Source organism: Tenebrio molitor, chromosome 3 (assembly GCF_963966145.1).
Source record: "Tenebrio molitor chromosome 3, icTenMoli1.1, whole genome shotgun sequence".
NCBI classification, from domain to species: domain Eukaryota; kingdom Metazoa; phylum Arthropoda; class Insecta; order Coleoptera; family Tenebrionidae; genus Tenebrio; species Tenebrio molitor.
This window is the reverse complement of record NC_091048.1, coordinates 14,727,536-14,752,385: the sequence shown is the minus strand read 5'-3', so window position 1 is coordinate 14,752,385 and position 24,850 is coordinate 14,727,536. Positions and strand designations below refer to the sequence as shown.

Genomic DNA, 24,850 nt, shown 5'->3' with positions numbered 1-24,850 from the left:
GCTTTCATGTCAACTGTCAATTTTTGTCAATGTCACTGTATTTTTTTTTTTGTATTTTTGTTTAAATTAACGATTGAATCCAAAAGTATCGAGTTGTTTTGTACCCAATTTAATTTTGATTATCGCTGTCACGATGACAAGAATGACAAAAATCGAAAATGGGGTTAGTTGAACATAATGCCAGCTTCACATTTTGATGTCAGCGCAATGACAGGCCGGCCTCTAAAACTTTTGTATTTAATGTTTTGTTGGAAAATAATTAGGGGAGCCAATATCCGAGAATTTTTACTATTACACGTAAAGTGCCAATGTACCAAAATCCATTCTACAACCTGTATGTTATGCAAACCATTAATTTTTCTTCGTTTGCATTCTTGGAATTTAGATTGTCGTCGGCTTTGGTCAGTTTTCTCTGGGGAGCGAGTTTTGGGACACCTGTATGTTAAAAACACGGGCAAAATGCTTAAAAAAATAAAGTGTTCTGAAGAGGCCTTACTTGTAGTTGAGAAATTGTTGATTTAGGATATTTTTCGTTAAATTTGTTGATCACCTCACGATAGCAAAGATCGCCAGTACGATAACATTGTATGTTCTTTCTTGGAGAGCTAACATTATAAGAAGTTTATCAACACTTACACCGTTTTAATGTGTAGTCTGACATTTTATAAATTGCCTAAGAACATTTGAAGCGGAAAAATGAAAACTGCTTTAGGAGCCTGAAAACACGCAGACGATTTTATCAAGAGTGACTTTTTCTGAAAAATTAAAAATACATTTTGTTTTTCCTCTTTGTAACTCAATCCGTGGACATACTGTATAACCATCGAATTCATCCATGAAAATGTGATCAATGATCATTTATGTCAAAATTAATAAGTAATTATAGACTAATAACAGTATCGAAAATAATTAAAAGTACATAACAGACAATTAATATACAGGGGCCGGCCAAATGGCCAACCCCTACTATGCTACCACGCCGATAGTGCAACCATCTGTGCAATACAGCGATCCAAATAAAATGTTTCATCCTCAATATCAGCAAATTCAAGGGGCATTTCCGCTGACGCGACTAGTAGCACCCCAGTTTCCTATTTACCAACAGCAACAACCAACAATACAGACCTTCCAGCAACAAAGTCAATATCTCCAAGTACTGTAGCAGACACAATATTCGGACACCCAATAAACCTAAGCAAAGTACCCACAATTATGTTAACAGTAAGCAGTAACCACAGCCATAAATCACCAAACTGTGAGGGTTCGCTTGAAAGTTTGCGGCACGCAGTGCCGCGCCGACCATGGCGAGCGCCTGTGTGCGAAATCAACGAAGCGCTTTTTTGATAAATGAGTGAACCACTTCGCTGCCCTTTGGAGAAATTTACAAAAAAGGAAACTCATATTACATAATTAGTAGTTATTTAACGAGTTCGTGTGTAAATTGGGCTTTTTTTGGGTTTCGCGCGAGTGGAACGAGCGTTTTAAAGGCACACGAGTGTCAAAAAAAGCCCAATTTACATACGAACGAGGTGAATACAACGTTTTTTCTTCGACGAGCCCCTTAAAAGCTCCAAATCGCTTAAAATCTTTAAAATTAGCTTGACGTTTCGTTTTGACAAGTTGTGACATTTATGAAAATCCGTTCACACGGGAGAAAATTCTCAAATTCTGACAGTGTCGAACAAAAATAATAATTTATTAATTAGGTACTATCGGTAAACATTAAAAGCTGGGACATCCAAAATTTGCCCATTGTGCATCAGCCTTTTGAATTGTCACTCAAAATAAAAATTGACAGTTTTTAAAATTAACTCTCTGAACCTAAAAGATGCTAGATCAATTGTGTTCTGTATAAAATCTTTGTAAATGTAGACAACATCAAAGAACTGAACTTTACCTTGATGTTATTAGTATCTTATAATTTTTATAACCTTATTTGTAAAAAGCCAAATTTACCTGATGTATATTTGCGATTTTTGAGTTTATACAATTGTCATGTTTGTCCCAGTTTTTTATGTCCACCGATAGTACCTACTAATTTAACTAATTTGTTGCTTGCTACTTTTCTCGCGTTTATACGCTTGTCGGTTATGGCTGTGCGTGTCTTGGTTTTGATATTTATAACATTAGTAAAAATTAAGATAAAACAACAAAACTCATGCTGTTTAAAAATCTGAACTGAGTTGAAAGTACCCAATATGTAATTACAAAATGGGTCTCACGATCTGACACTGTTTATTAAGGTCTTAGACTAGCACGTCATCGGTGATGTACAAGAGAGTCATAAATTTAAATCTCGGTCTAGTTTTCTTAACTTCAACTCTTTTGTCGAAATTCATCTGGCAAAATAGGTTCTATAAATCCATCTAATATTTGGACTTGGCTTACAAAGAGTGGTTGGCAGATGTGAGATGGCTGTTTTAACAAAAAAAAAAACAAAAAAACCAGGGTGGTTGCTCCGCTGCTTCACCAACCTCGAAGAAAACGCCCGAACGCTCATAAATTTACGAGAAAAAAATGGAGGGTCAGTTGGCTAAAGACGTTTAAAAATAAAACCATAAATAAGTTTACAGTAATGCGTTGTCTTTCTTTCAGCAAAAAAAAAATCTCCTTCATAACTTATTATGCTATCTTCAAATATTTCATTTTATTACCTTTTAATGATAAGACAGTTTTACCTAACTGAAGTCAGGGGCGCCTCGCGGCGCCCCTTAGTATCTGGCGCCTGTGTGCGCTGTACACATCGCACACATGGACGGCTCGGCCCTGGCGGCACGGACCGTACTTGAAAAAATCCTAATTAGGGAAAACCCAGCGAATGTAGTTTCTATTCAACACAACGCAGATGGCCCACAGTAATTTTTTCAATTTTGTGGGGTTATTTGGTCGATACCTTGTGACGATCACTTCCGGTGGTGACGTCACGGGATGCAATTTGACGCCGGTCGGTCGCGGTATGCCTCGAGCGCCAGTCCCTTTTTTCGGCTGTGGTGGGACGCCACACGGCCGGGGTAGCTCTGCGGAGTGACGGTGTCCAGGGGTCGGCCGTCAGGGCGCGGGGTAAGGGGGGAAACAAACAAACAGTCGTCGCAAAACCTTTATTTACACTATGTACAAGGGGGACCACTTGGTGAAGGCGAGATCCTCCGGGGATGGTGCCCGTGACCTGGGGGATGTCCTCGGCGGCAAGGAAGATAAGAGGGTGTTCGTACTTACGTCGGTCGGCCCTGGAACTTCCTCTTGGCGGCGTGCTTCCTCTTGGCGGCGTAGCGAGAGGACCGGTCGGGGTGTGACGGGGCTGCGGGGGTGTGACGGGATCCGGGGGGGGATTGGGGGAGGCCTGGTTCGCTCACTAGGGGAGCGAACGGGCCGGAGACAAGGGATGAGCGGGATGACCTGGTTCGCTCACTAGGGGAGCGAACGGGCCGGAAACAGGGGATGACCTGGTTCGCTCACTAGGGGAGCGAACGGGCCGGAAACACAGGATGAGCGGGATGACTTGGTTCGCTCACTAGGGGAGCGAACGGGCCGGAAACAGGGGATGACCTGGTTCGCTCACTAGGGGAGCGAACGGGTCGGAAGTCGGGGGTCGGAAGCGGAGTCGGAGGTGTATTGGGAGCCGGTTCGGAGCTGGTGCTAGGAGTCGGAAGGTGCTCGGAATGGAATTGGAATTGGAATCGGAAATCGAGCCGGAATCGGAATGCGCTCTGCAGGCTCTGCGCGGGCCTTTTATTGCCTCGATGGCTGCGCGCGGCCGTTGACTCGCGGCTGTGGCGGTGGGGGAGCTCTGTTCAGCGCGGAGTCCGGGTATTGTCGGCCGGAAGAAACACGGGTTCCGGGGCGGATTCGGTGGACACGGTTGAGGTAGTCGGCTCCGCGCTAATTTTCTGGCCCGGCTCGGAGAAAGAACGGAATTTTTCCGCCACCGGGAGCGTTTCCTAAGTAACTTCGTTACAACCTTTTCTTAAAAATTGTAATGTTTCATGTCCAAATTTTGGAAAATTAAATATCATTGAAGATGCAATGATACGGAGGAAGGCGTAAAATTGTGTGACCATATTATGTATTTGCAATTTCATCAGTCGTAAAACGTTTTTTTAAAGACACTGTACTGCCCCAGGAATTTCATAATACGGTCCATCGTAAGAAATTCTTAAGCGTGTTTGCAATCTCCCATTGATTTACCACCAACCGACCCTTTCTATTGTGGGTCTAATTATGGGCACTTGGTTTGGGTTTATTGGGTGTCCGAATATTGTGTCTGCTACAGTATCTAATCAACAGGCGCATTCAGAATGGACTGCCGTGATAAACAAAAAACGCTTAAGAAGTCCTGAAGTACTGAATGCCAGAAAACAGACAAGAATAAGCGACTATTGGTTGCAGAAACCATTTGAAACAAATCAGATTTAGCAGCTTAACAGAAGACAATGATGAAAGCAAAGAAAAAGATCAACAAAACAACATAAAAGATGTACCAAAACCGCCACCCATAACCATTTACAAAGTAGGGGTTATCCAACGTATTCATGACTTGCTTAAACCAATTACTAATAATAAATACACCGTAAAAACCACCGGTTATGAAACAATAAAAGTCCAAGTTTTTGATGCTGAACATTTGAAGACATTAATCAAAGAACTCGACAAGAGAAACACACAATATCACACGTATACTGGGTGCCCCAAAATTCGCGGAACAACGTAGTAGTACGTTAAGTAGTCATTAAGAGATAAGGTAAAAATGTTTAAAAAAATCAGTCTTCTTTTTTGTAGAAGATATGGACCTATTCGTTACACTAAAAAATTCCTTATTTTTAAGTACTTAGTAACACAGTGTTTGACTTGTTTTTGTTTGTTATAAAATTAATTTTTTTCAAATTTATTTTTTTTTTCTTAAAAATTTCCTAATGTAAGATAACAAAATTTTTATACTGTCGTTTAGACAATGAACGTTTTCACTCGAAAATAAATGACTGCTTGGAATTTTATTTGGTTTTAAAATATGTATTTTTATAAACTAAAATTGACCCGTCCAAAGATTTTTTTGAAAAAAAAATTGTTTAATTTTTAATGAATTTATTCCATACTTTTGCCGCTCACTGTATATTAATAAATTTTTAATAAATAGATTAATTCTATGAAATTTGTCTTTTTTTTTATAAAAGTGATAAGAGCATATTAAGCATGTTTATGCATATTTTTTGCATATTTGTGCATATTTCAGTGCATTTTTAGCTAAAAAGTGTGCATATACAGGCTGTTTGATGAAAAACGCCTCAAGCCATAACTTTTTTATTTATTACCCGATTTCAATGAACAAAAAAATCAAAGATATGATTTTTCAAGCGCTACAAAACAGTCATAAAATGTATTTTTTTTGGAGTTATTATCTTCAATAACTAACGATAGTCAACTTTTTTTTTTTAATAAACACGTAGTTTTTTAGGCTTGGTCTGGTAAGGTTTTTTTTCTGAATCTAATGATGTATTGAAAGTTATCATTTGGTTCATAGCTACCTGAAAAAAAAAACATTTTTTTTGTTCGACACTGTCAGAATTTGAGAATTTTCTCCAATGTGAACGGATTTTGATAAATGTCACAACTTGTCAAAACGAAACGTCAAGCTAATTTTAAAGGTTTTAAGCGATTTGGGGCCTTTAAGGGCCTCGTCGAACAAAAAAAACGTTGTATTCAACTCGTTCGTGTGTAAATTGGGCCTTTTTTGACACTCGTGGGCCTTTAAATAGCCCACGCGTGCCAAAAAAGGCCCAATTTACACACAAACTCGTCAAATAAACTACTATTTTGTGGTTCAGCTTATTATAACATTTTTAATAGTGCCGTGAAAAACTATCGGAATACAAAGTACAAAAAATGTCATCTAAACGTCAGCTTTGAAATTTTCATCTGCTTTTTAAACTTTTTTTATTTAAGTATAAAATAACATTGTAAGTCATGCAGGATAGCAGTCATTTGACTATTATTTTATGTTCGAGTGTAATAAAAATCGTAATTAGTCAAAAACAAAAAGTTAATAACGCGAATTTAGCATAGTAAATTCAGTATGGATTTGGTATTTCGTCCGAGTCTCAGTTTTCTGGCCGACGCGCACCCGAGGCTGAAAACAAACAAGGTCAAATAATTTTATTTTTTGGATACGTGGTAGTCTTGTAAATAGGGACATTCAAGGAACCAACATAATGCGAATTTACAAAGGTTTGGATAACTAGCTCTTTTTAGAATATAACGCTTTCGAATAAATTAAATCATTTTTTTTTCTCGATTTTTTTCTGATGTAAGTGTCAACTTTTTTTACACATTCAAATGTAGATAAAAAAGCTTTGCAAGAATAGGCTAAGAAATGTATAGTGTACTATTTAAAAAAAAAGTTGACTATCTTAAACTTTGACATATGTCATCGTAGAGAAGATTTGACAACATCATCTATTGTTGTTTCACAAGCGATTTACAAATATACAGGGTGTCTCAAAAATGGCGCCCAATATCCTAAGGGTCTTAAAGAATAGAAGTCTGGGAAGTTAAATCTCAATACAAAATTTGATTGGACCAACAGATTTTGTATAACTTGCTCTTAAATATGGTAATTTCAAAGAGATGTATCTCCTTTATTACCAAATTTTACAGCTGAATTATAAATTACTTTACAATGTTACTTTTTCCAAGATCCCTGTAGGTAGTGGAACAACACCGAAGTAATTCTTTTTAGAGTAATGACCTACCAAAATACGCTAAAATAACAGTGGCAACATTGACCTCAAAGGAGAATTGATTTAGTTGATTGTGCATACCAACCGATGTTGCCAAATTTGCTTATTTTAAAATGTGTATAACTTAGAAAATAGTCAAAGGAAAAAAAAATGCACAACGAAATTGAACTCAACTCTTCAAATAGTTTAACCCCTCAAGAGATTGGGCGCCATTTTTGAGACACCCTGTATATGGTTTGCTATACTTTTTTCTTAAAACCAAAAAGATGTAGGGACGCGAATACCAATCTGAATCACCCGGTATTACTTAAAATCAATTACGAGCGTCATAGAAGTTTTCATTTTTGTCGTGCGGTCTCAAGAACACATTATTTTTTTTTCTTATCAACGGCGGGTTGCTGTAATTATATATTTAAATCTGGTTTAATACAGGTGTTTTCGAAGTTGAGGCGTTCCTTTTAACATGTGATAGTATACGTTGTTCTAAAGAGTTTTAGCCAAAATCACCTTAGTAAAATGTGTACGGCAATGAAGATACAATAAGTTAATTTTTTTGAAATTTTTGAAACCGGTCCTGCTCAAATTTGCGCTGATTTGTTAGAAATTAGAATTGACAAAAAAAATCAAATTAGCATGGACGTTAATCAAAAATACTGTCAGAGTTGTCACCTAATTAGCCGGAATTACTTTATCATTACGAAAATAATGAGCTCACGGATATGTTGCTAATGTATATGGGCAATGTTATCACGTTATCAAAATGCAGCTGCGACGTCCAGAGAGTACGCAGAGCGATTTCCAGAAAGATACTATCCTGGGCCACGTCAGTTATTAATCTAGTACAGCAGAGAAATAGACAGGACCGGACTCAAAGTTTTAGAAAATCATAAAAATATACAATAAATTATCTCCGTTAATACAAACATTTTACTAAGAAGATTTAGGCTAAAATTCTTAAGAATAATGTATAGTACCTCGTGTTACAAGGAACTCCTCAACTTCGAAAACACCCTGTATATGCTACGTAAATCCGTCCGAAACTCTGCATTAAGCTGTATTACGTTAAAAGAGTAATTTTAACAACTATTTGTATTACTTAGATATTAGGAATACGTCAAGTGCTCTAAAGAAGTATAAAGATATCATTTCTGTAATCTCACAGCTTTAGATTAAAATATTTATCAGTGGAAAATTAAAGTTAAACTTGACCTTTATTAATCACAATTGAAAATCTCGATATCATTTATCATCTCTTATTGCATGTTTCCGTCGTAGTTGGTCGTTTACCCGTTCAATTTATTCTATTAAATTCAAGGCAACAAGCGCGTGAACACGTATAGTGCCGCAAGCCAAAATATACGAATTGTAACAATAAACATGTGGTCAAAAATGTGGTGTCCTGTACTGAAAAATATCGTAAGAACGGGTAAGCAACATTAATATTTTAAGTTGCTATATTTTTTATTGTGCAAAAATATCTTCACAGCTTTTTTTTGCGGACTATAAGTAATCATTTGAATTGATATCTCTGTTTACATTAAGAAATCACTTAAAAAAAAATTCTTTTAATTTTGAAGAATTAGGCCAGTGCGTTTTTTTATAACGATCCTCTGCAGATTTGGTGCTAATTTTTATTTTAGTAATAAATCATTAATAAGACTACGTAATGCATACTATTTGAGCAAAGACAAGCAGTTTGCAGATTGCGAGACGAGGGGGAGCCGAGTAGAGCAAGCAAACGAGTTCAATAGACACTTTATTGTCGTGTTGCATACAAGATTTTATCGACTACCACTACATTGCTAGTTACGAAAGTCAATCAATTTGTTTACTTCAGAAGCTGTAGACTTGTATTTTAGAAAGTAAACACTTTTACTAAAATATGTATTTTTTGCACAACTTTTTCGACAGTTAGGATATTGAATTGTAATCTATCCGATAGTTTAAAAAAAAATCTTTCAACTTTGTTCCAAAACTGGTTTGAATACTTTCATCAGAACAAGTTAACAGGGGTTATAAGTTTTACCATGCAATTCCCTTTGACAACAGTTAAAAAAATGCACTGTATAGGTAAGAATATTTTGAAGGTAAAAAATAAAAATAAGATTTTATTATTTTGTTTTGAATAAATACAACATCTTAGAATAGTAATATACATATAATTGAATTATTCTACGGTTATTTATTTTGATAAACTTCAAGGTTTTATTTAAGTAAATATTTTAGGAGCAAACACACTTCTTCTAAACAAATATGTAGTTTAATTTACTTAAGTTTGATATTTCTTATTTTAGCACAGAATTTTTACACTGCATTTACTTGGAATTGCACAGAAGTTCACAGTCAAAAAACGTACATACCTACAAATAACTCTCCTGGATGATTTATGTTTTATTTTGTGTTTATGTTGTATAGTTGTCCCAGAGCTGCAGCGATTTTATGGCAAGGCAATAGTTCTTATTACGTCTATTGAGTATTGAGATGCCGATAAGCGACTTAAGCAGACCCCTGTCAATCTTCACTTTCGTTGTGTAGTGTACCTGTCAGTTTACGGGGTAGTACTGTATTTTCAATTTGGTTGTAGGTCGTAAAATTTTATGGTACTTTAAGTTAAAGATCTTGGGGGCTTATAAATCCTAGTTTACCACGAGCAGGTAATATTTTAAGCAGGATTGTATTATACATTTTGTATATTTGCATTGTACGGCAAACGGTAGGTACGCGCCGCTTCCCAACCTTTTCAAACCCAACCATTAATCGCTTATAATATGCAATAAAATTTTACGACCTACAACCAAATTGAGAATACAATACTTGAGTGAATTTACGATTGGGGGTTGTCGGTGTCGTTAACGTTTATACAATGGTACCCTGCCATAAAATCGCTGCAGCTCTGGGACAACTATACATACTTTGATTACTTGGTTATGGTCATCTTGGACTATCTACAGATGTGATATTTTGAAAATATTATTCGACAAACTCCACTATAATAACTTCATGAATTTACAGTAAAAAGAAATGTTTACCAATTATTATTGCATAATAATCATTTGACGAATAAATAAAAATGTAAACACCAGATGTAATACTTGGCGATAAACAGCGATACGAACAGAATTTATAACAATGAGTGATTCATTTCGCGTATGATCTCATTTTTTTCTTCAGGAGGCGTTCGAACTTACATAAAAGGAGAAGCTAAAGAACCGTCTCTAAAAACCGAAATTCCTGGACCTAACTCGAAGAAATTACAGGCAGAACTCAATGCCATCCAAGTAATTTAAAAAAAATCTTTCTCGCAAATCACATTGAAATGATTCAAATCTCCAGATTAGTGCAACCGTACAACTTTTTGCCGATTACAACAAATCTTTGGGAAACTATTTGGTCGACGTCGATGGCAACGTAATCTTAGACATATTCACCCAAATCTCCTCTGTGCCAATAGGCTACAACCACCCAGAATTGCTCAAAGTGTTCAACAATGAAGAAAATATGGTTCGTTCTGGCGCCGCAGCACTTTTACCACGATAATGTATATCTCTTCCAGAAAACTCTAATAAACAGGCCTGCCTTGGGTGTTTTCCCTGGGCACTACTGGCCTAGCAAGTTACGAAACGTCTTACTTTCCGTATCTCCCGGTTTACCAAACGTAACCACCATGATGTGCGGCTCTTGCTCCAACGAAAACGCTTACAAATCCCTTTTTATGACATACCGTCGCAAGCAAAGGGGGGAAAACGTTGACTTCACCGATTTGGAGAAACAAACTTGTATGGTGAACCAACCTCCAGGCGCTCCCGATTTGTCGCTGCTGTCATTCCATGGAGCATTCCACGGTCGGACCATCGGCGCGCTCGCTACAACTCATTCAAAACCTATTCACAAAGTCGACGTACCATCGTTCGACTGGCCAACAGCGCCGTTCCCTCAATACAAATATCCTCTAGAGGAAAATCGCCGCGAAAACGAAGAGGAAGACAAGAGATGTCTGGCCATTGTCGAGGATTTGATAGAAACCTACAATAAAAAAGGAAAATCAGTGGCGGGAATTGTTGTTGAACCTATCCAGTCCGAGGGCGGTGACAACGAAGCATCTCCCCAATTTTTTCAAACACTCCAAAAAATTTCCAAGAAATATGGTGCTGGCTTTTTGGTAGACGAAGTTCAAACTGGGTGTGGTGCAACCGGTAAATTTTGGGCTCACGAACATTTCAATCTGGAGACACCGCCGGATGTTGTGACGTTCAGTAAGAAAATGTTGACTGGAGGATTCTTCCACACAGTTGACATGAGACCCAACCAACCCTACAGAGTATTTAACACTTGGATGGGAGATCCAGGCAAAATTATTCTTTTGGAAGCAACCTTGAATGTTATAAAACAGAACAATCTTTTGGATAATGTCAACAAAGTGGGCGATAAGTTGAAAAATGCGTTATTACGTTTAGAAGGGGAATTTCCACAACTGATCAACTCCACCAGAGGGCGCGCCACATTTTTAGCTCTGAACGCAGCAACCCCTAATCTGAGGGACAACATTATAGCTAAAATGAAAAATAAGGGTAAGACAATTTTTTTAAATCGACTGGCATAATACTTCTTTTTTGCAGGTGTCTTGATGGGTGCTTGCGGTGACCGAGCGTTGCGATTGAGACCGTCTTTAATATTTCAAGAACGGCACGCCGACATATTTTTGGAACGTTTTAGACAAGTGCTAAAAGATAATTAACCATCTCATCTGGTTACTGATATTTTACTTTTGCTTGTAATTTGTATCGAACAAAGTAAACTGTTCACGCAAATTAAAGACGTTCGCAATAAAATACTTGAATCAATAATTCCTGGGCTACCTTATTCTAAGCAACTGCTTTATTAATTTCAACTGAAATGTTAACACTGGCACAAACCGCCTTTTTTTGTATTCATAACTAAATATGTACGTCGTGAATGAAACTACGACTAATGTAAATATTATATTTACTGTTAAAGATCGATATAATACCGACCAAATATAAAAATTTCAATTATGTGCAAACTTAAGAAGACTCTTGTTAAATAACACAATATCTACAATGGCACTAACTAGTTCTGAATAGATGCTTTATATATTTATAATATATTATATAAATACACTACAATTTGAACTTCGAAAAAAATAATTTATAAAAGAAACTTAAACAAGTTTATTAATTTAAATATAAATAATACAAGACTTTAAAAATATGATCCAACTATTAATCAAAAAATTAAATCGCATCATTCATACACATATTCACAACTTATATACAAAAAAATAGTTGTAAGATTTCAAGTAGATTACGTTAAATTCAAGATAAAGCTGAGATCTTTACAAATCGACTTGAAATCTTGTGTACGCACTTATTGCCTAATAATAAAAAAAGCTCATTTAAGAAAGTAATCACTTGTTGGTCTCCATAAATTTATCTCTTAAGCATTTTATTTTATTCACAAAATAAGCTTCTAAAGACTCTGCACATTTGAAGAACGGAGATTCTTTTGGATTGTAGTATCGACAGTTATCAAAGATTTTAGTCATATCCCCTATAAATTCACTTAGTTTTGTGTAACTTTGATCGTTAATCTTATTTTCAATTTTTTGAAGATCTACAACAAACGAAATGTAAGGGTTCATTAAAAAAAAAACAATCAAATAACATACCCATGGGCTCTTTGATTACTTTGTAATAATCAGGTGCTTCTGTTGGATCAACAGGTTCCATAAACGGCCAAGCACTTTTGTGGGCCTGAAGTAAATAACAGGAAAATCGAAACTGCAGTGAAAGTTATCAATCAACACGCTTACCTGTAACTGTTTAATTAATTTTTTTAATGCCTCAAAATCTTTCTGAGACAGATCTTTCATATTGGCAAAATTGACAGATGAATTTCGTTGACACCTCGGACAAATATACTCGTCGATATTGTCAGCTTCCGATTGCAATATTCCCACGCACCTTCCGTGGAACCAATCTTGACACCGATCACAGCAAATATAAAACCTAAAAACAATTATCTGTAATTGTAGACCCACACTCGCGCATTCGAAACACTCACTGTGAATCGTCGTAAGGCTGCTGACATAAACAGTACAACTTCTCAGTGTCTTTAGCCTGTTTGCACTCGTCACAAACGAACTCGGTCAACGTCCTGCTGCTCTCTTCGGTGATTCCCACGCAATCGCCGTGAAACCAATTATTGCAAAGATCGCAACCGACGTAGAATTTCGTTTCATCGTACGGCGTTCTACAAATGCAGTACAATTTTTCTTTCTTAAGAGCGGCTCTTTGGGATGCCGCCGATTGTGCCGGTTGACTTTGCTTTTGACCTTTCTTGTGTCGCGAGGATTTCGCCGACTGTGGTATGACTGCCGTGGTGGCAGTAGCTGCCGATTTTCTTTTACTGCTGCCCGTACGTACTTCGTCCTGCTTGTTCCGTTCAATTTTTGTTCGTGCAGCTAATTCTTCCGCCACTTCTTTCTGCAAAGTCGTAACATTATATCTTGCAAAATGAAATAAAACCTAGATACCTACCTGAATTTCGTACTGTAACTCTTTCTCGAGAAGCGCCCTCTTTCTTAGTATGTCTTTCTTAAGAAATTCTTTTTGGCGATAGAGACTCACTAAGATTTTTGTTCTTTGGGTGACTTTGCGATCTTGTTCCTGAACTTCTTTTAACTTGACGCGGGCTCGGGGCGAGACAACTTTATCTTTGCTAGATTCGCTAAACAAAAAAAAAACATTGTTTTAATTGATTTAACATTAATTCATTCAAATATCATTGATGAGAATTTTCGCGTTCAAATAAAAAATAAAATATTAGTTTTTATTCCGACAATCGAGTAAATTCAAGATTCTTTTAAAATGAGGGTACTTACTGTTGTAATACGTCATCATTTTTTTTGTTTTCACTGTTCCTAGTGGGTCGGGATCGTTTTGGAGTTTCCATTACCCAATCACTGTCATCGTTCCTACTGGCACTGGGGGTCCGCTTACGGGAAACGGTATAACGCGTGTTACTAATCGGTACTGCGTTGGTGGTAACTTTGGCTACTGGAGTCGGAATGTCCGGTTCTTGCTTCATTTGTTTTTCTTGATAGCGCTGAAGTTGTAAGAGTTTTTCTTCGATTTCAGGATTAAGGTTTTCTTGTTTAAGTGCAGTTTTGATTGCTGCATAGAAGTTAGAAAAATAAAAATATAAAAAATTTAAAGGGGAGTTGTTGGTATTTTAGGAGACCCAAAGCAAAACGACTTAAAAATAAACATGTGAAGAAGTGCAAGGTTTTTGGCAAGGAAACTCCTGGTCACTTTTTGTAACAGTTTTATTACATAATTTTCGAATACATGTAGTTACAGCTTACATCTCGCATTAATTGTTGTAACTAGCCTTATATATCTATAACCTCAAAAGTTTCCGATCACGTCACAACAAAAATTCCATATAAAATCAGTCTTTTTCGAAAACAGAAACAATCAAAATATCACAGAAATGAAAAAGAATACGCACAATTCTGGAAACTTTTGATCGAGTAGGAACCCTTGCTCTTCTAAATACTGTTCAATTGTTATGTTAAGTCTTATGATTTAAAAACGATTGACGAAGTCGTTTTGCAATGGGTAAGTGGTACAATTAGGATTGTACACAATTACAGATGGTTGGTATAGCAACATACTTTGTTGTATATAATCGGGCGTGACGACAAATTGCTTATTCTGGTCACCAGAAGCGGTTTGCTGTTGTTGCTGTTGTGGTGATGTTGTAACAGTCTGATTAGATTCCATATTCGCTTTCATCGCTTGAAGCAGAGCAGAAGTTTGCGACTGCTGCCCATTCACAAGTACCTGACGACCCGAAGTTGTCACATTTTCGTTCGTCTGCAAGTATTGGCAACACTTAGTGACTAAACAACTCGACGGACCGTGCAATATATTCTCGTAGTCAGGACGTTTAATTTATTGATAAAGTAAACAAAAAGCGTTTTCATCATTAGTCTTTTATTCCAACACGTGTTAGTACAAACAGAAAAATGAAGCAATAAACAAAAGCAACCTCAGACCAGTGGACAGAGGAAAAATTAAGAGAATTACATGCTTCTGACACTTTACACTCTTAATATTACCAGTATACATGCGTATTCGAAATTCGCGTCATGTTGCAGAAAAATAAACGAAATTTGACTATGTACAATAATAAATTATAAAGCACTTACAATTAACTATACACCAATCAAGGGACAGACCATGCGACAACGAGGTATGTTATAGGTTGATTTCAAAACAAAAGTACCTGATTAGCAGGTTGCACTATCACCTTGGGCTTGGGGGTCATGTTGCATACCTGCTGTACTGTTGAAACAGTCTGTTTGATGACGTTCGGTTGAGGTTGAACTTTGACCGGCGTCGAGGGTGACTGAACGACACTCTGTTGGACGGGAGCTAGCGGCGGCGGCTGACTCTGAACACTTTCGGCTGAGGTCTGATCGGAACTGCTCGGCTGCACGGCGAGGTATATCTTTGTGGGTCCCAGCACGCCTTGTTTTCCGGTCGACGCTTGTGCTAAACACATCAAATTCAACTAGCGACTCCCAAGCGAACCCACACGCCATTACCTCAATCAAACAATCAAACGAGAACTCACCTTTCAACAACTGCTGTTTGACCTGCTGTTGCACCGCTGCCAATTGCTGCGCCGTAAAATCTGCTCCTTGTAAGCCCTGCAGCACTATCCTCGGACCTTGCGGTGTCTGTATGACCTGCGCTGTGACACACTTTATCACAGTACCCGGCGGTTGACCGGCCAACAACTGTTCCATGGTCGTTTGATCGTTCTGACCGGCGTTATCACGTTGTACGGGCGGTTTCACTGTCGTCTGGATGGTCTGTTGTGGCGTCTGCACAACTTTAGCGGTTTCGACCGTTTGTGCTTGAGCCACAGTTTGCTTGACAGGGGTGGCAACAGCCGTCTGACCGGTGTTCAACTGAGTCAAATTACCTGGCGTCAACTGAGCCACTACTTGAGCCTGATTGTTACCCGTCGGACGTATTAAAACCTGCTGCCCATTGATCGTCGCCATTTGTACTTTACCAGAAGCTATTTGCTGTGCCAAACTCTGATTATTCACGACGATTTGATTCGTTATCACCTATACAAAAAAAATAAATAATTAAGACATTATAAAATATATCTAACGGACAAAACGGTTACCTGTTGACCGGGTGTTCCGATTACTTGATTGCCACTAATTACAACTTGTTGTTGGATAACTTGACCTCCACTAACAACAACTGTGTTAGGTGTGGCTACTTTTTGAACAACCGGTGTGCCCGGAGTTTTCACGAGAACTTGTTGAGTCTTCACTGGACTCTGTTGTTGTTGCTGCTGATTGGCCGGTTTGAGTTGATTACCCTGCACAACCACTTTACCTAAGGAAGTATTCGGTGATGGTTTAATCAATGGTTTGATGGGAGTGGTTGTTGTTGGTGTTTTAACGGTCAATCCGGAGGATTGTAATTGGGCGTTGGTCATCACTTGTAGTTTGCCGTCTGGATATTGGACCAGTTGCTGACCCGGTAAGAGACCTTTTACGGTAATACGACCGTCTGGTGTCCGCATTATTTGAACCCTTTGAGGGGTTTCGTTTTGTTTTACTGGTGTGGAAGTTGTAGTGACTGCATGACAACCAAATAATCAATTCTCTGTTCAACACTAAGAAAACACTAATCAAGACTAGTACTCATTCTTGTAATCAATCAATTTTGGCATTTCTCAACAAGATCGAGCACTACTTTGATTGAAAACGATGTATGAGTAATAGTCGCACTAAATTTATCTTATCAACGAGTAATAATAATAACCTGGTTGCTGAATCTGAACAGTCTGTAAAGTCGGTTGGGCTCCGGTAGTTTGTACTTTAATAAGCGACTGTTGAGCGTTTTGTAAATTCTTGGGCAAGATATTGGCTGCATTGGCGACCACTCTAGTTGTACCGTCTGCTGCTTTTGTCATCAACAACCGACGACCCACCAACTTGTTGCTATTCGACGTCAACAATGAAGTCAGAGTTGTTTTACCACTGACCACAGACTGATTTGCTATGTTTTTAACGATCTTCATCTGACCATCTGGAGTTGTCGTAACTGCAATTAGAAACGAAAGATTTCAATTTTTACATTCTCCATTTGTCAAAACGATCATGCTAAAGCGCCACATAAAAACCCCACACATCCAACACTGAATGCCTACCTTTAGGTTGTATTGGAGTGTTTGTGGTGCTTGGTTTTGTAGTCGTAGTATTGGCAGCTTTCAAAGAAATTATTGTAATAAGTACAAATGGGACAAACAAAAATGTTTACCTTGTGCAGTACTTCCGACCATTTTGATGATTTGTCCTGGCGAATTCTTGATTTCCATAGCTCTCTTTTGTTGGTGTGCTGCACGTTGAAGTCGCAACTGCTGCTCCATTTTTTCCTTGATTTCTTCGGCGCTCGCTTTGCCCGAAACAGTTACTTTGCTCAATTCGGTGGAATCTACGACTGCCTTGGCCGGTGGCAAGTTTCCGGTTCGACTCCTAGTTATAACTTGTGCATTAGCCTTCTCTATCCTGTATCATAACACACGAGCAAGCAGTTAGTCAAAATTCATGCAAGCAAACTGAAATAAGAACTTGTCGTTCTACGAGTATACGACACGAGCGATTCAACAAAAAGTAAGCTTAAACGTAAAGACACTCACCTTTCGCCGTACTGCTTGATCTCCCACAACTCCAGTTTGTCTTCATCCACCCATTCTTCGGTGACTTGAGGATCTGTACTTTGTGGCGACTCAGGCCGCTTACGTTTACGCAGACCGCTTCGAATTGAAGTAACCTCTACGGAATAAACACAATATCAATCAAAACAACAGGGGCCAACAAACAGTTATATTTACCTCTAACAGTCTTTGGCAATTCTAAAGGAATCACAACTTTTCGCCTCAAATACTGAGTCTTTTCCAGGAACTGTCCCACATGTCTGTGTTTTAACAATTCTAAAGACAAAATCTCCGTTTCGGTGGTCAACTGGTGTTTGCCCTCCGTATTTGGTGGTTTCGTTTGCATATCGTCCCATCTCAGACATGACCAGAGAATTCGTAGCTGTAGTGCTACCGCCGCCAATGATCTAATATTTCCTGTGCGGTATACCCAACATGTTTTAAAAAGAGGGCGCGCGCAGGGGTACGGCCACACACAGTTATTCGGCTTGGCCAAAGCGTGATAACCGTTGATGTGAATACGTCCCGCATGTCGTGCCAACTTCTTTACCTCGTGTTGTGGTAATACTAACAGAGAACCTCGACACTTTTTTGTTTTGTATGTTGAACACACAGGGTACTTGATGACTTGTCGTTTCTTTCGTTTGTTCTCTCCTTGAATAGGTACCCGTTTCAAATAAATTTTACCTTCTGTGGAAATCCTACTGTACACTCTTTCTGTACCATCTTCTGCGTGTTCTGTTTTAATCGTTTTTTCTTCCCGTTTCACTATATTTTTAAATGCGCAAAATCGACGATTCTGTTGTGCACTGTAAACTGAAGTCTTAGCATTCATGGTTTGAATGGTACTGCCCGTTCCGTTAAGACTGGAAGAAACTGTAACAGTATCCGACGTACTTTCGCTTGATGACATGCTTTTCACAACACCATCGACAATGGTTTGTTGAGTGGTTACGGTGGCGGTAGTGGTTGTCGTGATCGTTATACTCTTTTTATTTAACGGGGCCCCGCCACCTAAAATCATTTCTTTAATATCATCGGGCGACATATCTTCCATGTCCACTTCATTTTCGGACTTGAATTTCTTTCTCGGCGGACTATCAGCGAGTCCGTCGCTTTCCGTTGAAGTCACAATGTCAACGCCACTTTCGACTTTCTTGGTAATCGGGGTTTCTTCTTTCTTTTCTTCAATTTCTTCTTTTATTTCATCTTTCTTTAAACTGGGCAAACTCGGTATGCAAATCCCTTCCAGTTCGTCGACATAATTTGGAGCAGATTTAAACTGATTGGCAAATTCTGTTGGAATTTCCTTAATTGGAGTCTGTTGCGGTGTCTTCAATGTTTGTTCCAGAATAGACGTTTTCTTGTTTGTTGCTATTGGCGAATTGGTCAATTTAATGGCACTGGAATTTGTTGCTAAATTTGCTTTACGCAAGAGTGCCAATAATTCACGTCTAACTTTAATTCTTTGCATGCACAACGGTGAGTAACAATTTGTCTCGATATTTGTACTACCGCTAGAATTACATCCCTTCGAATAACACTGAAAATCTTTTGCTAATTTTGATATTGAAGTGTACTGAAGCCGCAAAGAGTGGATCTTTTTGGCTATAGAATTGAGCACTTCTCTGTTAGCGCTTGTTTGTGGAGTATTATTTGGTAACGTAACCTTTCCTACCAACATGTTATTTAATTGTTTGTCTAATCCCAAACTGGCATCGTTATTTGCATCCGCATCATCACCCTCAATATCAACCGTCTCATCTTCTTTCTGATTGTCTTCGCTTTTGGTCTGAGATATCTTGTGTTCCTCCAAGGTTTTCAATTGAACTCGTCTTGTCAAAAGATCGTCCAATTTTGATTTTTTTGCAACTTTGGGAAAAAGTAGGCGGCTACGAGTTTGTAATGCTTTTGAGATGTCTAATTCTTCAAAATTTTGGGGTTCAGGCACTATTCTTAAATTTTTCAACTCATCTGTATCATTACTTGTATCTTTAGTATTATTCTTTCCGTATTTATTTATAACGTAATGATAGATAGAAGGTTCCAATCCTAATGCCTTGATTCCAGTTTCATCGTCAATTCGGATCATGTATTTTTGAGGACCCGCAGCTAATCCCAGTTCGTTCGAATTGACGTGTTTGAAGTTTCTTGAAGTCGACAACCATAACCATCCCCACCTTCCGTGAATTCTGTATTCTTCACCCTTTTGCTTCCACAATTGATGCTTGAATCCCATTGTATATTTAACATAACCGCTGATCAACATACGATTCCTTTCCTCCTCTTCTTCACGTTCTTTCTTTTCTCTCTTCTCAATTTTCTTACGTTCTTCCCTTTCTACGGCCGTAATTCTTGCCAACTTGATGTGACCTAATTGTTCATGCCACACATTTGCAAAGACAACCGGTTTGATACAAGCTTGGAGAACGATCAAAGCTCGTGCAAAATCTTTTGGTTGTTGACAACCACCCACTACGCTCAACCAATGTTTCCTCAACAACTGCCAATTTGGGTGCATGTATGCTGACTGAATAGATTGCTCCAACTGTAGAAATGTTTGTCTCAAAGTGTTTAAAAGTATCGGTCGATTACCGCTCAAAGCTCCTGCCCATTTAAATTCTGACGCGGCCGTTAAAGAGAATTTATGCGATAAATGCCTTTTTTTATCTCTTTCTTCATTTCTCTGCGGTTTATTTAATGCTATTACATTTGTTGTGAACTGATTAACGTACGATTTGAATGTGTTTTCCATTCCTAATTTGAATAAATACGTTCCATTGGCTATTTGACTTGATTTAAGTCTGGTCATCCTCGATGCATCGCCATTTTTCTCTGATTCATCTCTATTCAGGACAGCTGTTGTTCTTTTTCTCAGTTCATCAATGTTAAAGTTTTTTGGTGTCAAAGAACCAGTTTTGGATCTTGTCACTACATCTTTATCATCCTCATCAACTTCTTCAATCTTTTCCCGTTCTTCTGTCAAAGAGGCAGCAGTCGTGGTTGTCACCGCCGATTGAGTAGTTTCAGTCGTAGAAATAGTTGACGTGATCACAGAAGACGTGTCTACAGTTTCATCAGTTACTGATTGTGAAAAACCGTCAGAGCTTTCTTCATGCATTTTAGCTACCATGTCTTCTGCGTTCTGACGTACTCGTTCCTTGCGTTCCTCTTCTAATTTATCTTCAATTTCTTTATTGGTTTTAATTATTAGAGCTGTAAAAAAATATTGTCCGCTTTAAACAACCTACACAGTTAAAAATTACCATTTTCTGCGTCCAGGTAAGTTTTCTTATTGCCCTTCAATTGGTTTGTAAGTTTCTCAGTAAGGTCCATTTGTCTAAAAATCTCTTCTTTGTAATCATTGAACTCTCTACAAAGAGTAGCTTCCATATCGCTGGAGTCGAAAATCTTCAGCAGTTCTTCAAATTGTGTTTTAGTCGAGTAATAATGGACTTCACCATTATCGGATTCACTATTAAATAATAACAGTTAATTTTTGAACGTTCATATATCAAAATACCAATCTTACATAAATATCCTCCGGCAAAGGAAATAATATTTTCTTCCATGTCTGTCATAGCCAAGATGTTCTTGTCTAGAGAGCTGTCCTTGTTTTTCTACGTCTAGTACGCAATCGACAACACCAGATACTTTGTGAGAGCGACAAATCCCACATTGCCAATCTTCTTCAGGTACGTTAACTAAGGGGGGATCCACACATTCCAAATGATAGACTGCTGGACATGTCTCGCAACATAAAAGATCACCCAATTTGTGACATACCCGGCAATGATCATCATAGTGCATAGGTACTGCAATAAAATATTTAATTACAAAATTAAATAATCCAGTAAAAATAAATAATTATCCATATATATTTGAGTATATACCTTCACTTAATAAGTCTTCTCTGACAGGATTTGTGGTTAAAAATTGATCAGTTAAAAACTGTAAAACCGCAATTCTGTCATCCAAGGTTGAGAAAGGATAATCTGTGTTTGATAAAATATTCAAAACTTTTTGATCAAAATTTTTGTCACTCTCAACATAACTTCGTAAAACTTCTGGATATGTAACATAATCAATCAAGTACAGAGAGATATTAACACTGTCTTTTTGATCCAAAGGTCCAAAATGTGTCTGTTGAGAATCTTCCTCTCGCAGCAAGGCTTTAAGAAGCATAATGTGAATTTCCGCTAAAAGACTGCTTTGATCTTCACAGATAATCGCAGCACAAAAGTCTTCAAAACGAAATGGGGACAAACGGACTAAATTCCGGAAATGCCTTAAGACTTCATATATACTAACTATCGACATTACATGTTCCCTAGGTACTAACAGATCATCTGAAGATTTAGGAAGTGTTAAAGGTGGTATTTCGCGATTTTGTAGCCACAAAGGTTCAGGCGTCATGGGTCTCGAAGCCCCAGTTAAGGCTCTCCGAGGTGTTCCACTCATAGTACTATAACTACTCAAAGAGAAGTCACTATCACTACTGGGATCTCCTACAGAGTTATCTGATTCACTTTCACTAAGTCCTAGTTCATCTTCGATTTCACTTTTATTATCACTAGAATCGTCACCAAAATCGGAGCCGTAGTGATACTCGGAGTCTTGGTATTCCGCACCAGACGTATTGTAGCCCCGTCTTTGGTAGCTGGATCCTGTGTAACCTGGCCTTCGGCCAGCTCTGTGCCCATCTTTACCTCTTATCCGGTTGCTGCTACGCCTGCCGGCGTCACTCCCTTGCGGAGAAGATGCCCTCGAAGCATTCGGAGTGCTAGACTGGGAATCTGAACCTTTGTTGTAATTCAACAAATATTTGGGCTTTTTAAGGAGATGATACTGAAATTTCTTAGTTCTTTCGGCGACTTGGACTTTAGGGGGTCGCCCCCTCTTCTTTAGGCCTCTGGTTGACATCGTGCAGTGAAACTGTCAATAATGCACGTGGTAGTTCACGAAACCAAACGTTTGTATACAAATGTGAATGTCAAAAATGTTGCTCAAAACGATTCATGGTCGTCCAGTCGATCTTTTCGCCATACTAAATCGGCTACGTCACGTGACAAACAACATTAAACACATTTTACGCGCCCATTTACCACTCACTAAATCCTCATCTCGATTTAAGTCATCAATTTCAACGAATTCTTCTCAAAACGAACGAAGAAATCGTTCCTACAAGCAGAAGGACGCACTTAATTCTTCAGATGACGCGTATCCCTCAAGCGAAAAAGAACACCTAACAACCGACGATCGCCGCGTTCCTATTGGCCGACGCTCCAGCCGCCATGACAACTTGCAAATAAAATTCCACCGACACCACGTTCAAAACACTTTTTCCGCAAACACCTGATTAAAAAACACCTATATTTCAGACACTTATCAACAATTTTGCACTACAAACACTTAATTATGTCGACAATTGATTTTCTTGCTTGGACATCACATCCAATCCAAGCGCACAGTCGATGCGATTCCTTTCGTCCAGGCCAGATGTCGCCCTATTCATCGTTTGATCAAAACACGTTTTCTCGCATTGTAAAAAAATATAATTTGAAAAATCTATTTACAAACTACTAAAATGTATTTCCACATAAATATTACTTCAAATTTTTTTACATTTTCAAAATGACAACATCCTTTCCGGTTTACCGGAAACACAACTGACAATTATCTAACAAAATGGCCACCCAGTGAACATAGGCGGCTCGTAACTTATTGATTTTGATATCAGGACAACTATTGTTATTATTAGACGACTGATTTTAACATCGTTAAGTTCTCAATTTTCGTCTAGGGGTTTAGCAGGTACAATATTAAATCTGTACTCATTGGTATTATTAATTGGGCGTAATAGTAACGTACGGCACTGTTTTGACATTTGCCCCCATAATCCGAATACGCGAAACGATTTTATTATTAACGAAGCGACTAATTTGTTAAAATTGTGAGATTGTTAAAAAACCGGCAAGATGAACGGCCCTTTGAAGATGTATCGAACGAAACAAGTCGTGCACCACGATTTCAAGGTAGAACTTCCTGATTGCATGTACAAACTGAGAAATATCCACGCTGCAAGAAATGGTATGGTAGACCAACGTACAACAGATCACGTTTCATCGTCTACGAAAAAATTGGACATTTTCGACCAGGTTAAACAGTTTTTAAAGGTTTAATACATCTCCATTTTTTCGAATTGTTATATTAACGATCTAATTGCTTTAAAATCGCTAAAATGCCCACTACTCACCATAATTTCTTGTTAATACACTTGCATGACACCACAGTTATCAATTTTTGTGAACAACTGTCAAAAATACAAATGAAAATGAAGGAGGTTACTATTTAAACACACTCTGTGAGTGAGGGCATATGCCAAGCTTAATCACCTCTAAATTTTTATAAATCTGTTTAAACAGTACTTATTTAAGCTCTCTCATGCAGAATAACCAGAATATACCTGAGATGGCTGATTTAGAAGTGAGGCAAGAGGAAATCTTGAAGCAATTAGCAGAATTGAAAAAACAGATGGACTGCATCAGAAGTAATCTAAAAATGACCCAAGCGACATCACTTCCGACAGTAATTACCAAATCTAATCGAGTAGAGGTATGATAATTTTGTTGCAAAGCTTGAAAATTAATTGCATCATTTCAGCCCCCGAATCTGCCTGATATTATCATAAACGCTAGTCCAACAAATCCACCATATTCCTTGGAACTTATTCAGAAATTATGGAAGAATTACATTTTTCTTTCTGTCAAAACCTACTTACATTCTACCATAACTTCTCTAAATGAAAATGCAACACAGTTAACAAAAACCTTGGAATCTTTTGCACCAATGACAAATGTACCTAAAGTCAATGTGCAGCTCATTTGGAAAAATGGTAAGGAATATATTTTTCATTTTCTACTCTGATTTGAAAATTTTGCAGTTGGAGCCAATGCAGAACTAATAGTCTCCCAAAGACCAATTTTGGGTGAAGTTAATATTTTACGGTACTTGTCCAGAGTGAGTTCTGATTGTCTAAACTACGAAACATATATTAATGCACATGAGGTTGACAGTTTACTTGATATTTCTTTTGGCATTATCAAAGCTAAAACAAAAACGGAAAGAGCCAGTTTATTACAAACTTTGCATAAATCATTAGGAAAGCAGGAATGGCTTGGGGGAAGAGATCAGGTCAGCATTGCCGATTTAGCTGCTTATTCTGCTATTAAGCAGTCGACCAGTGCTAATGAAATTAATGTTAATTTAGGCAAATGGTTACAAAGATGTGCAGCCTGTTGACTACTGAAATAAATCTATGATGTAAACCTGTATATTATTTTGAT

The 24,850-nt window shown here is 37.9% G+C and overlaps 3 protein-coding genes across 7 annotated transcripts; 2 read left to right on the top strand and 1 right to left on the bottom strand.

Moving 5' to 3' along the window:
* Positions 1 to 7,961: 7,961 nt before the first annotated feature.
* LOC138126385 (4-aminobutyrate aminotransferase, mitochondrial-like) lies at positions 7,962 to 11,575 on the top strand. 2 transcript variants are annotated; one of them, XM_069042172.1, is made up of 5 exons: positions 7,962 to 8,157; positions 9,903 to 10,009; positions 10,065 to 10,232; positions 10,285 to 11,299; positions 11,348 to 11,575. In XM_069042172.1, exons 1-5 carry the CDS (start codon positions 8,109 to 8,111, stop codon positions 11,464 to 11,466), a joined length of 1,458 nt encoding a protein of 485 aa, XP_068898273.1. In that variant the 5' UTR covers positions 7,962 to 8,108; the 3' UTR covers positions 11,467 to 11,575. The 2 variants fall into 2 exon arrangements, with proteins under 2 accessions (XP_068898273.1, XP_068898274.1); XM_069042173.1 differs by lacking the exon at positions 7,962 to 8,157 and adding an exon at positions 8,774 to 8,801.
* A 122-nt stretch (positions 11,576 to 11,697) lies between these two features.
* LOC138126383 (nucleosome-remodeling factor subunit NURF301-like) lies at positions 11,698 to 23,890 on the bottom strand. Of its 3 annotated transcripts, none has more exons than XM_069042162.1 (18): positions 23,761 to 23,890; positions 21,037 to 21,319; positions 20,771 to 20,979; positions 17,682 to 20,720; positions 17,487 to 17,622; positions 17,108 to 17,355; positions 16,998 to 17,054; positions 16,610 to 16,891; positions 15,960 to 16,423; positions 15,393 to 15,897; positions 15,042 to 15,310; positions 14,428 to 14,629; positions 13,633 to 13,924; positions 13,289 to 13,478; positions 12,813 to 13,234; positions 12,562 to 12,757; positions 12,418 to 12,502; positions 11,698 to 12,362 (listed from the first exon to the last, which is right to left on the bottom strand). In XM_069042162.1, exons 2-18 carry the CDS (start codon positions 21,312 to 21,314, stop codon positions 12,157 to 12,159), a joined length of 7,080 nt encoding a protein of 2,359 aa, XP_068898263.1. In that variant the 5' UTR covers positions 21,315 to 21,319; positions 23,761 to 23,890; the 3' UTR covers positions 11,698 to 12,156. The 3 variants fall into 3 exon arrangements, with proteins under 3 accessions (XP_068898263.1, XP_068898262.1, XP_068898264.1); XM_069042161.1 differs by lacking the exon at positions 23,761 to 23,890 and adding an exon at positions 21,398 to 23,325; XM_069042163.1 differs by lacking the exons at positions 16,998 to 17,054; positions 23,761 to 23,890 and adding an exon at positions 21,398 to 23,325 and having other exon boundaries at positions 15,093 to 15,310.
* AIMP2 (aaRS-interacting multifunctional protein 2) lies at positions 23,334 to 24,838 on the top strand. Of its 2 annotated transcripts, none has more exons than XM_069042174.1 (4): positions 23,334 to 23,680; positions 23,955 to 24,119; positions 24,168 to 24,399; positions 24,448 to 24,838. In XM_069042174.1, the coding sequence occupies exons 1-4, from the start codon at positions 23,483 to 23,485 to the stop codon at positions 24,804 to 24,806; spliced, it is 954 nt and encodes a 317-aa protein (XP_068898275.1). In that variant the 5' UTR covers positions 23,334 to 23,482; the 3' UTR covers positions 24,807 to 24,838. The 2 variants fall into 2 exon arrangements, with proteins under 2 accessions (XP_068898275.1, XP_068898277.1); XM_069042176.1 differs by having other exon boundaries at positions 23,335 to 23,662.
* Positions 24,839 to 24,850: the final 12 nt, after the last annotated feature.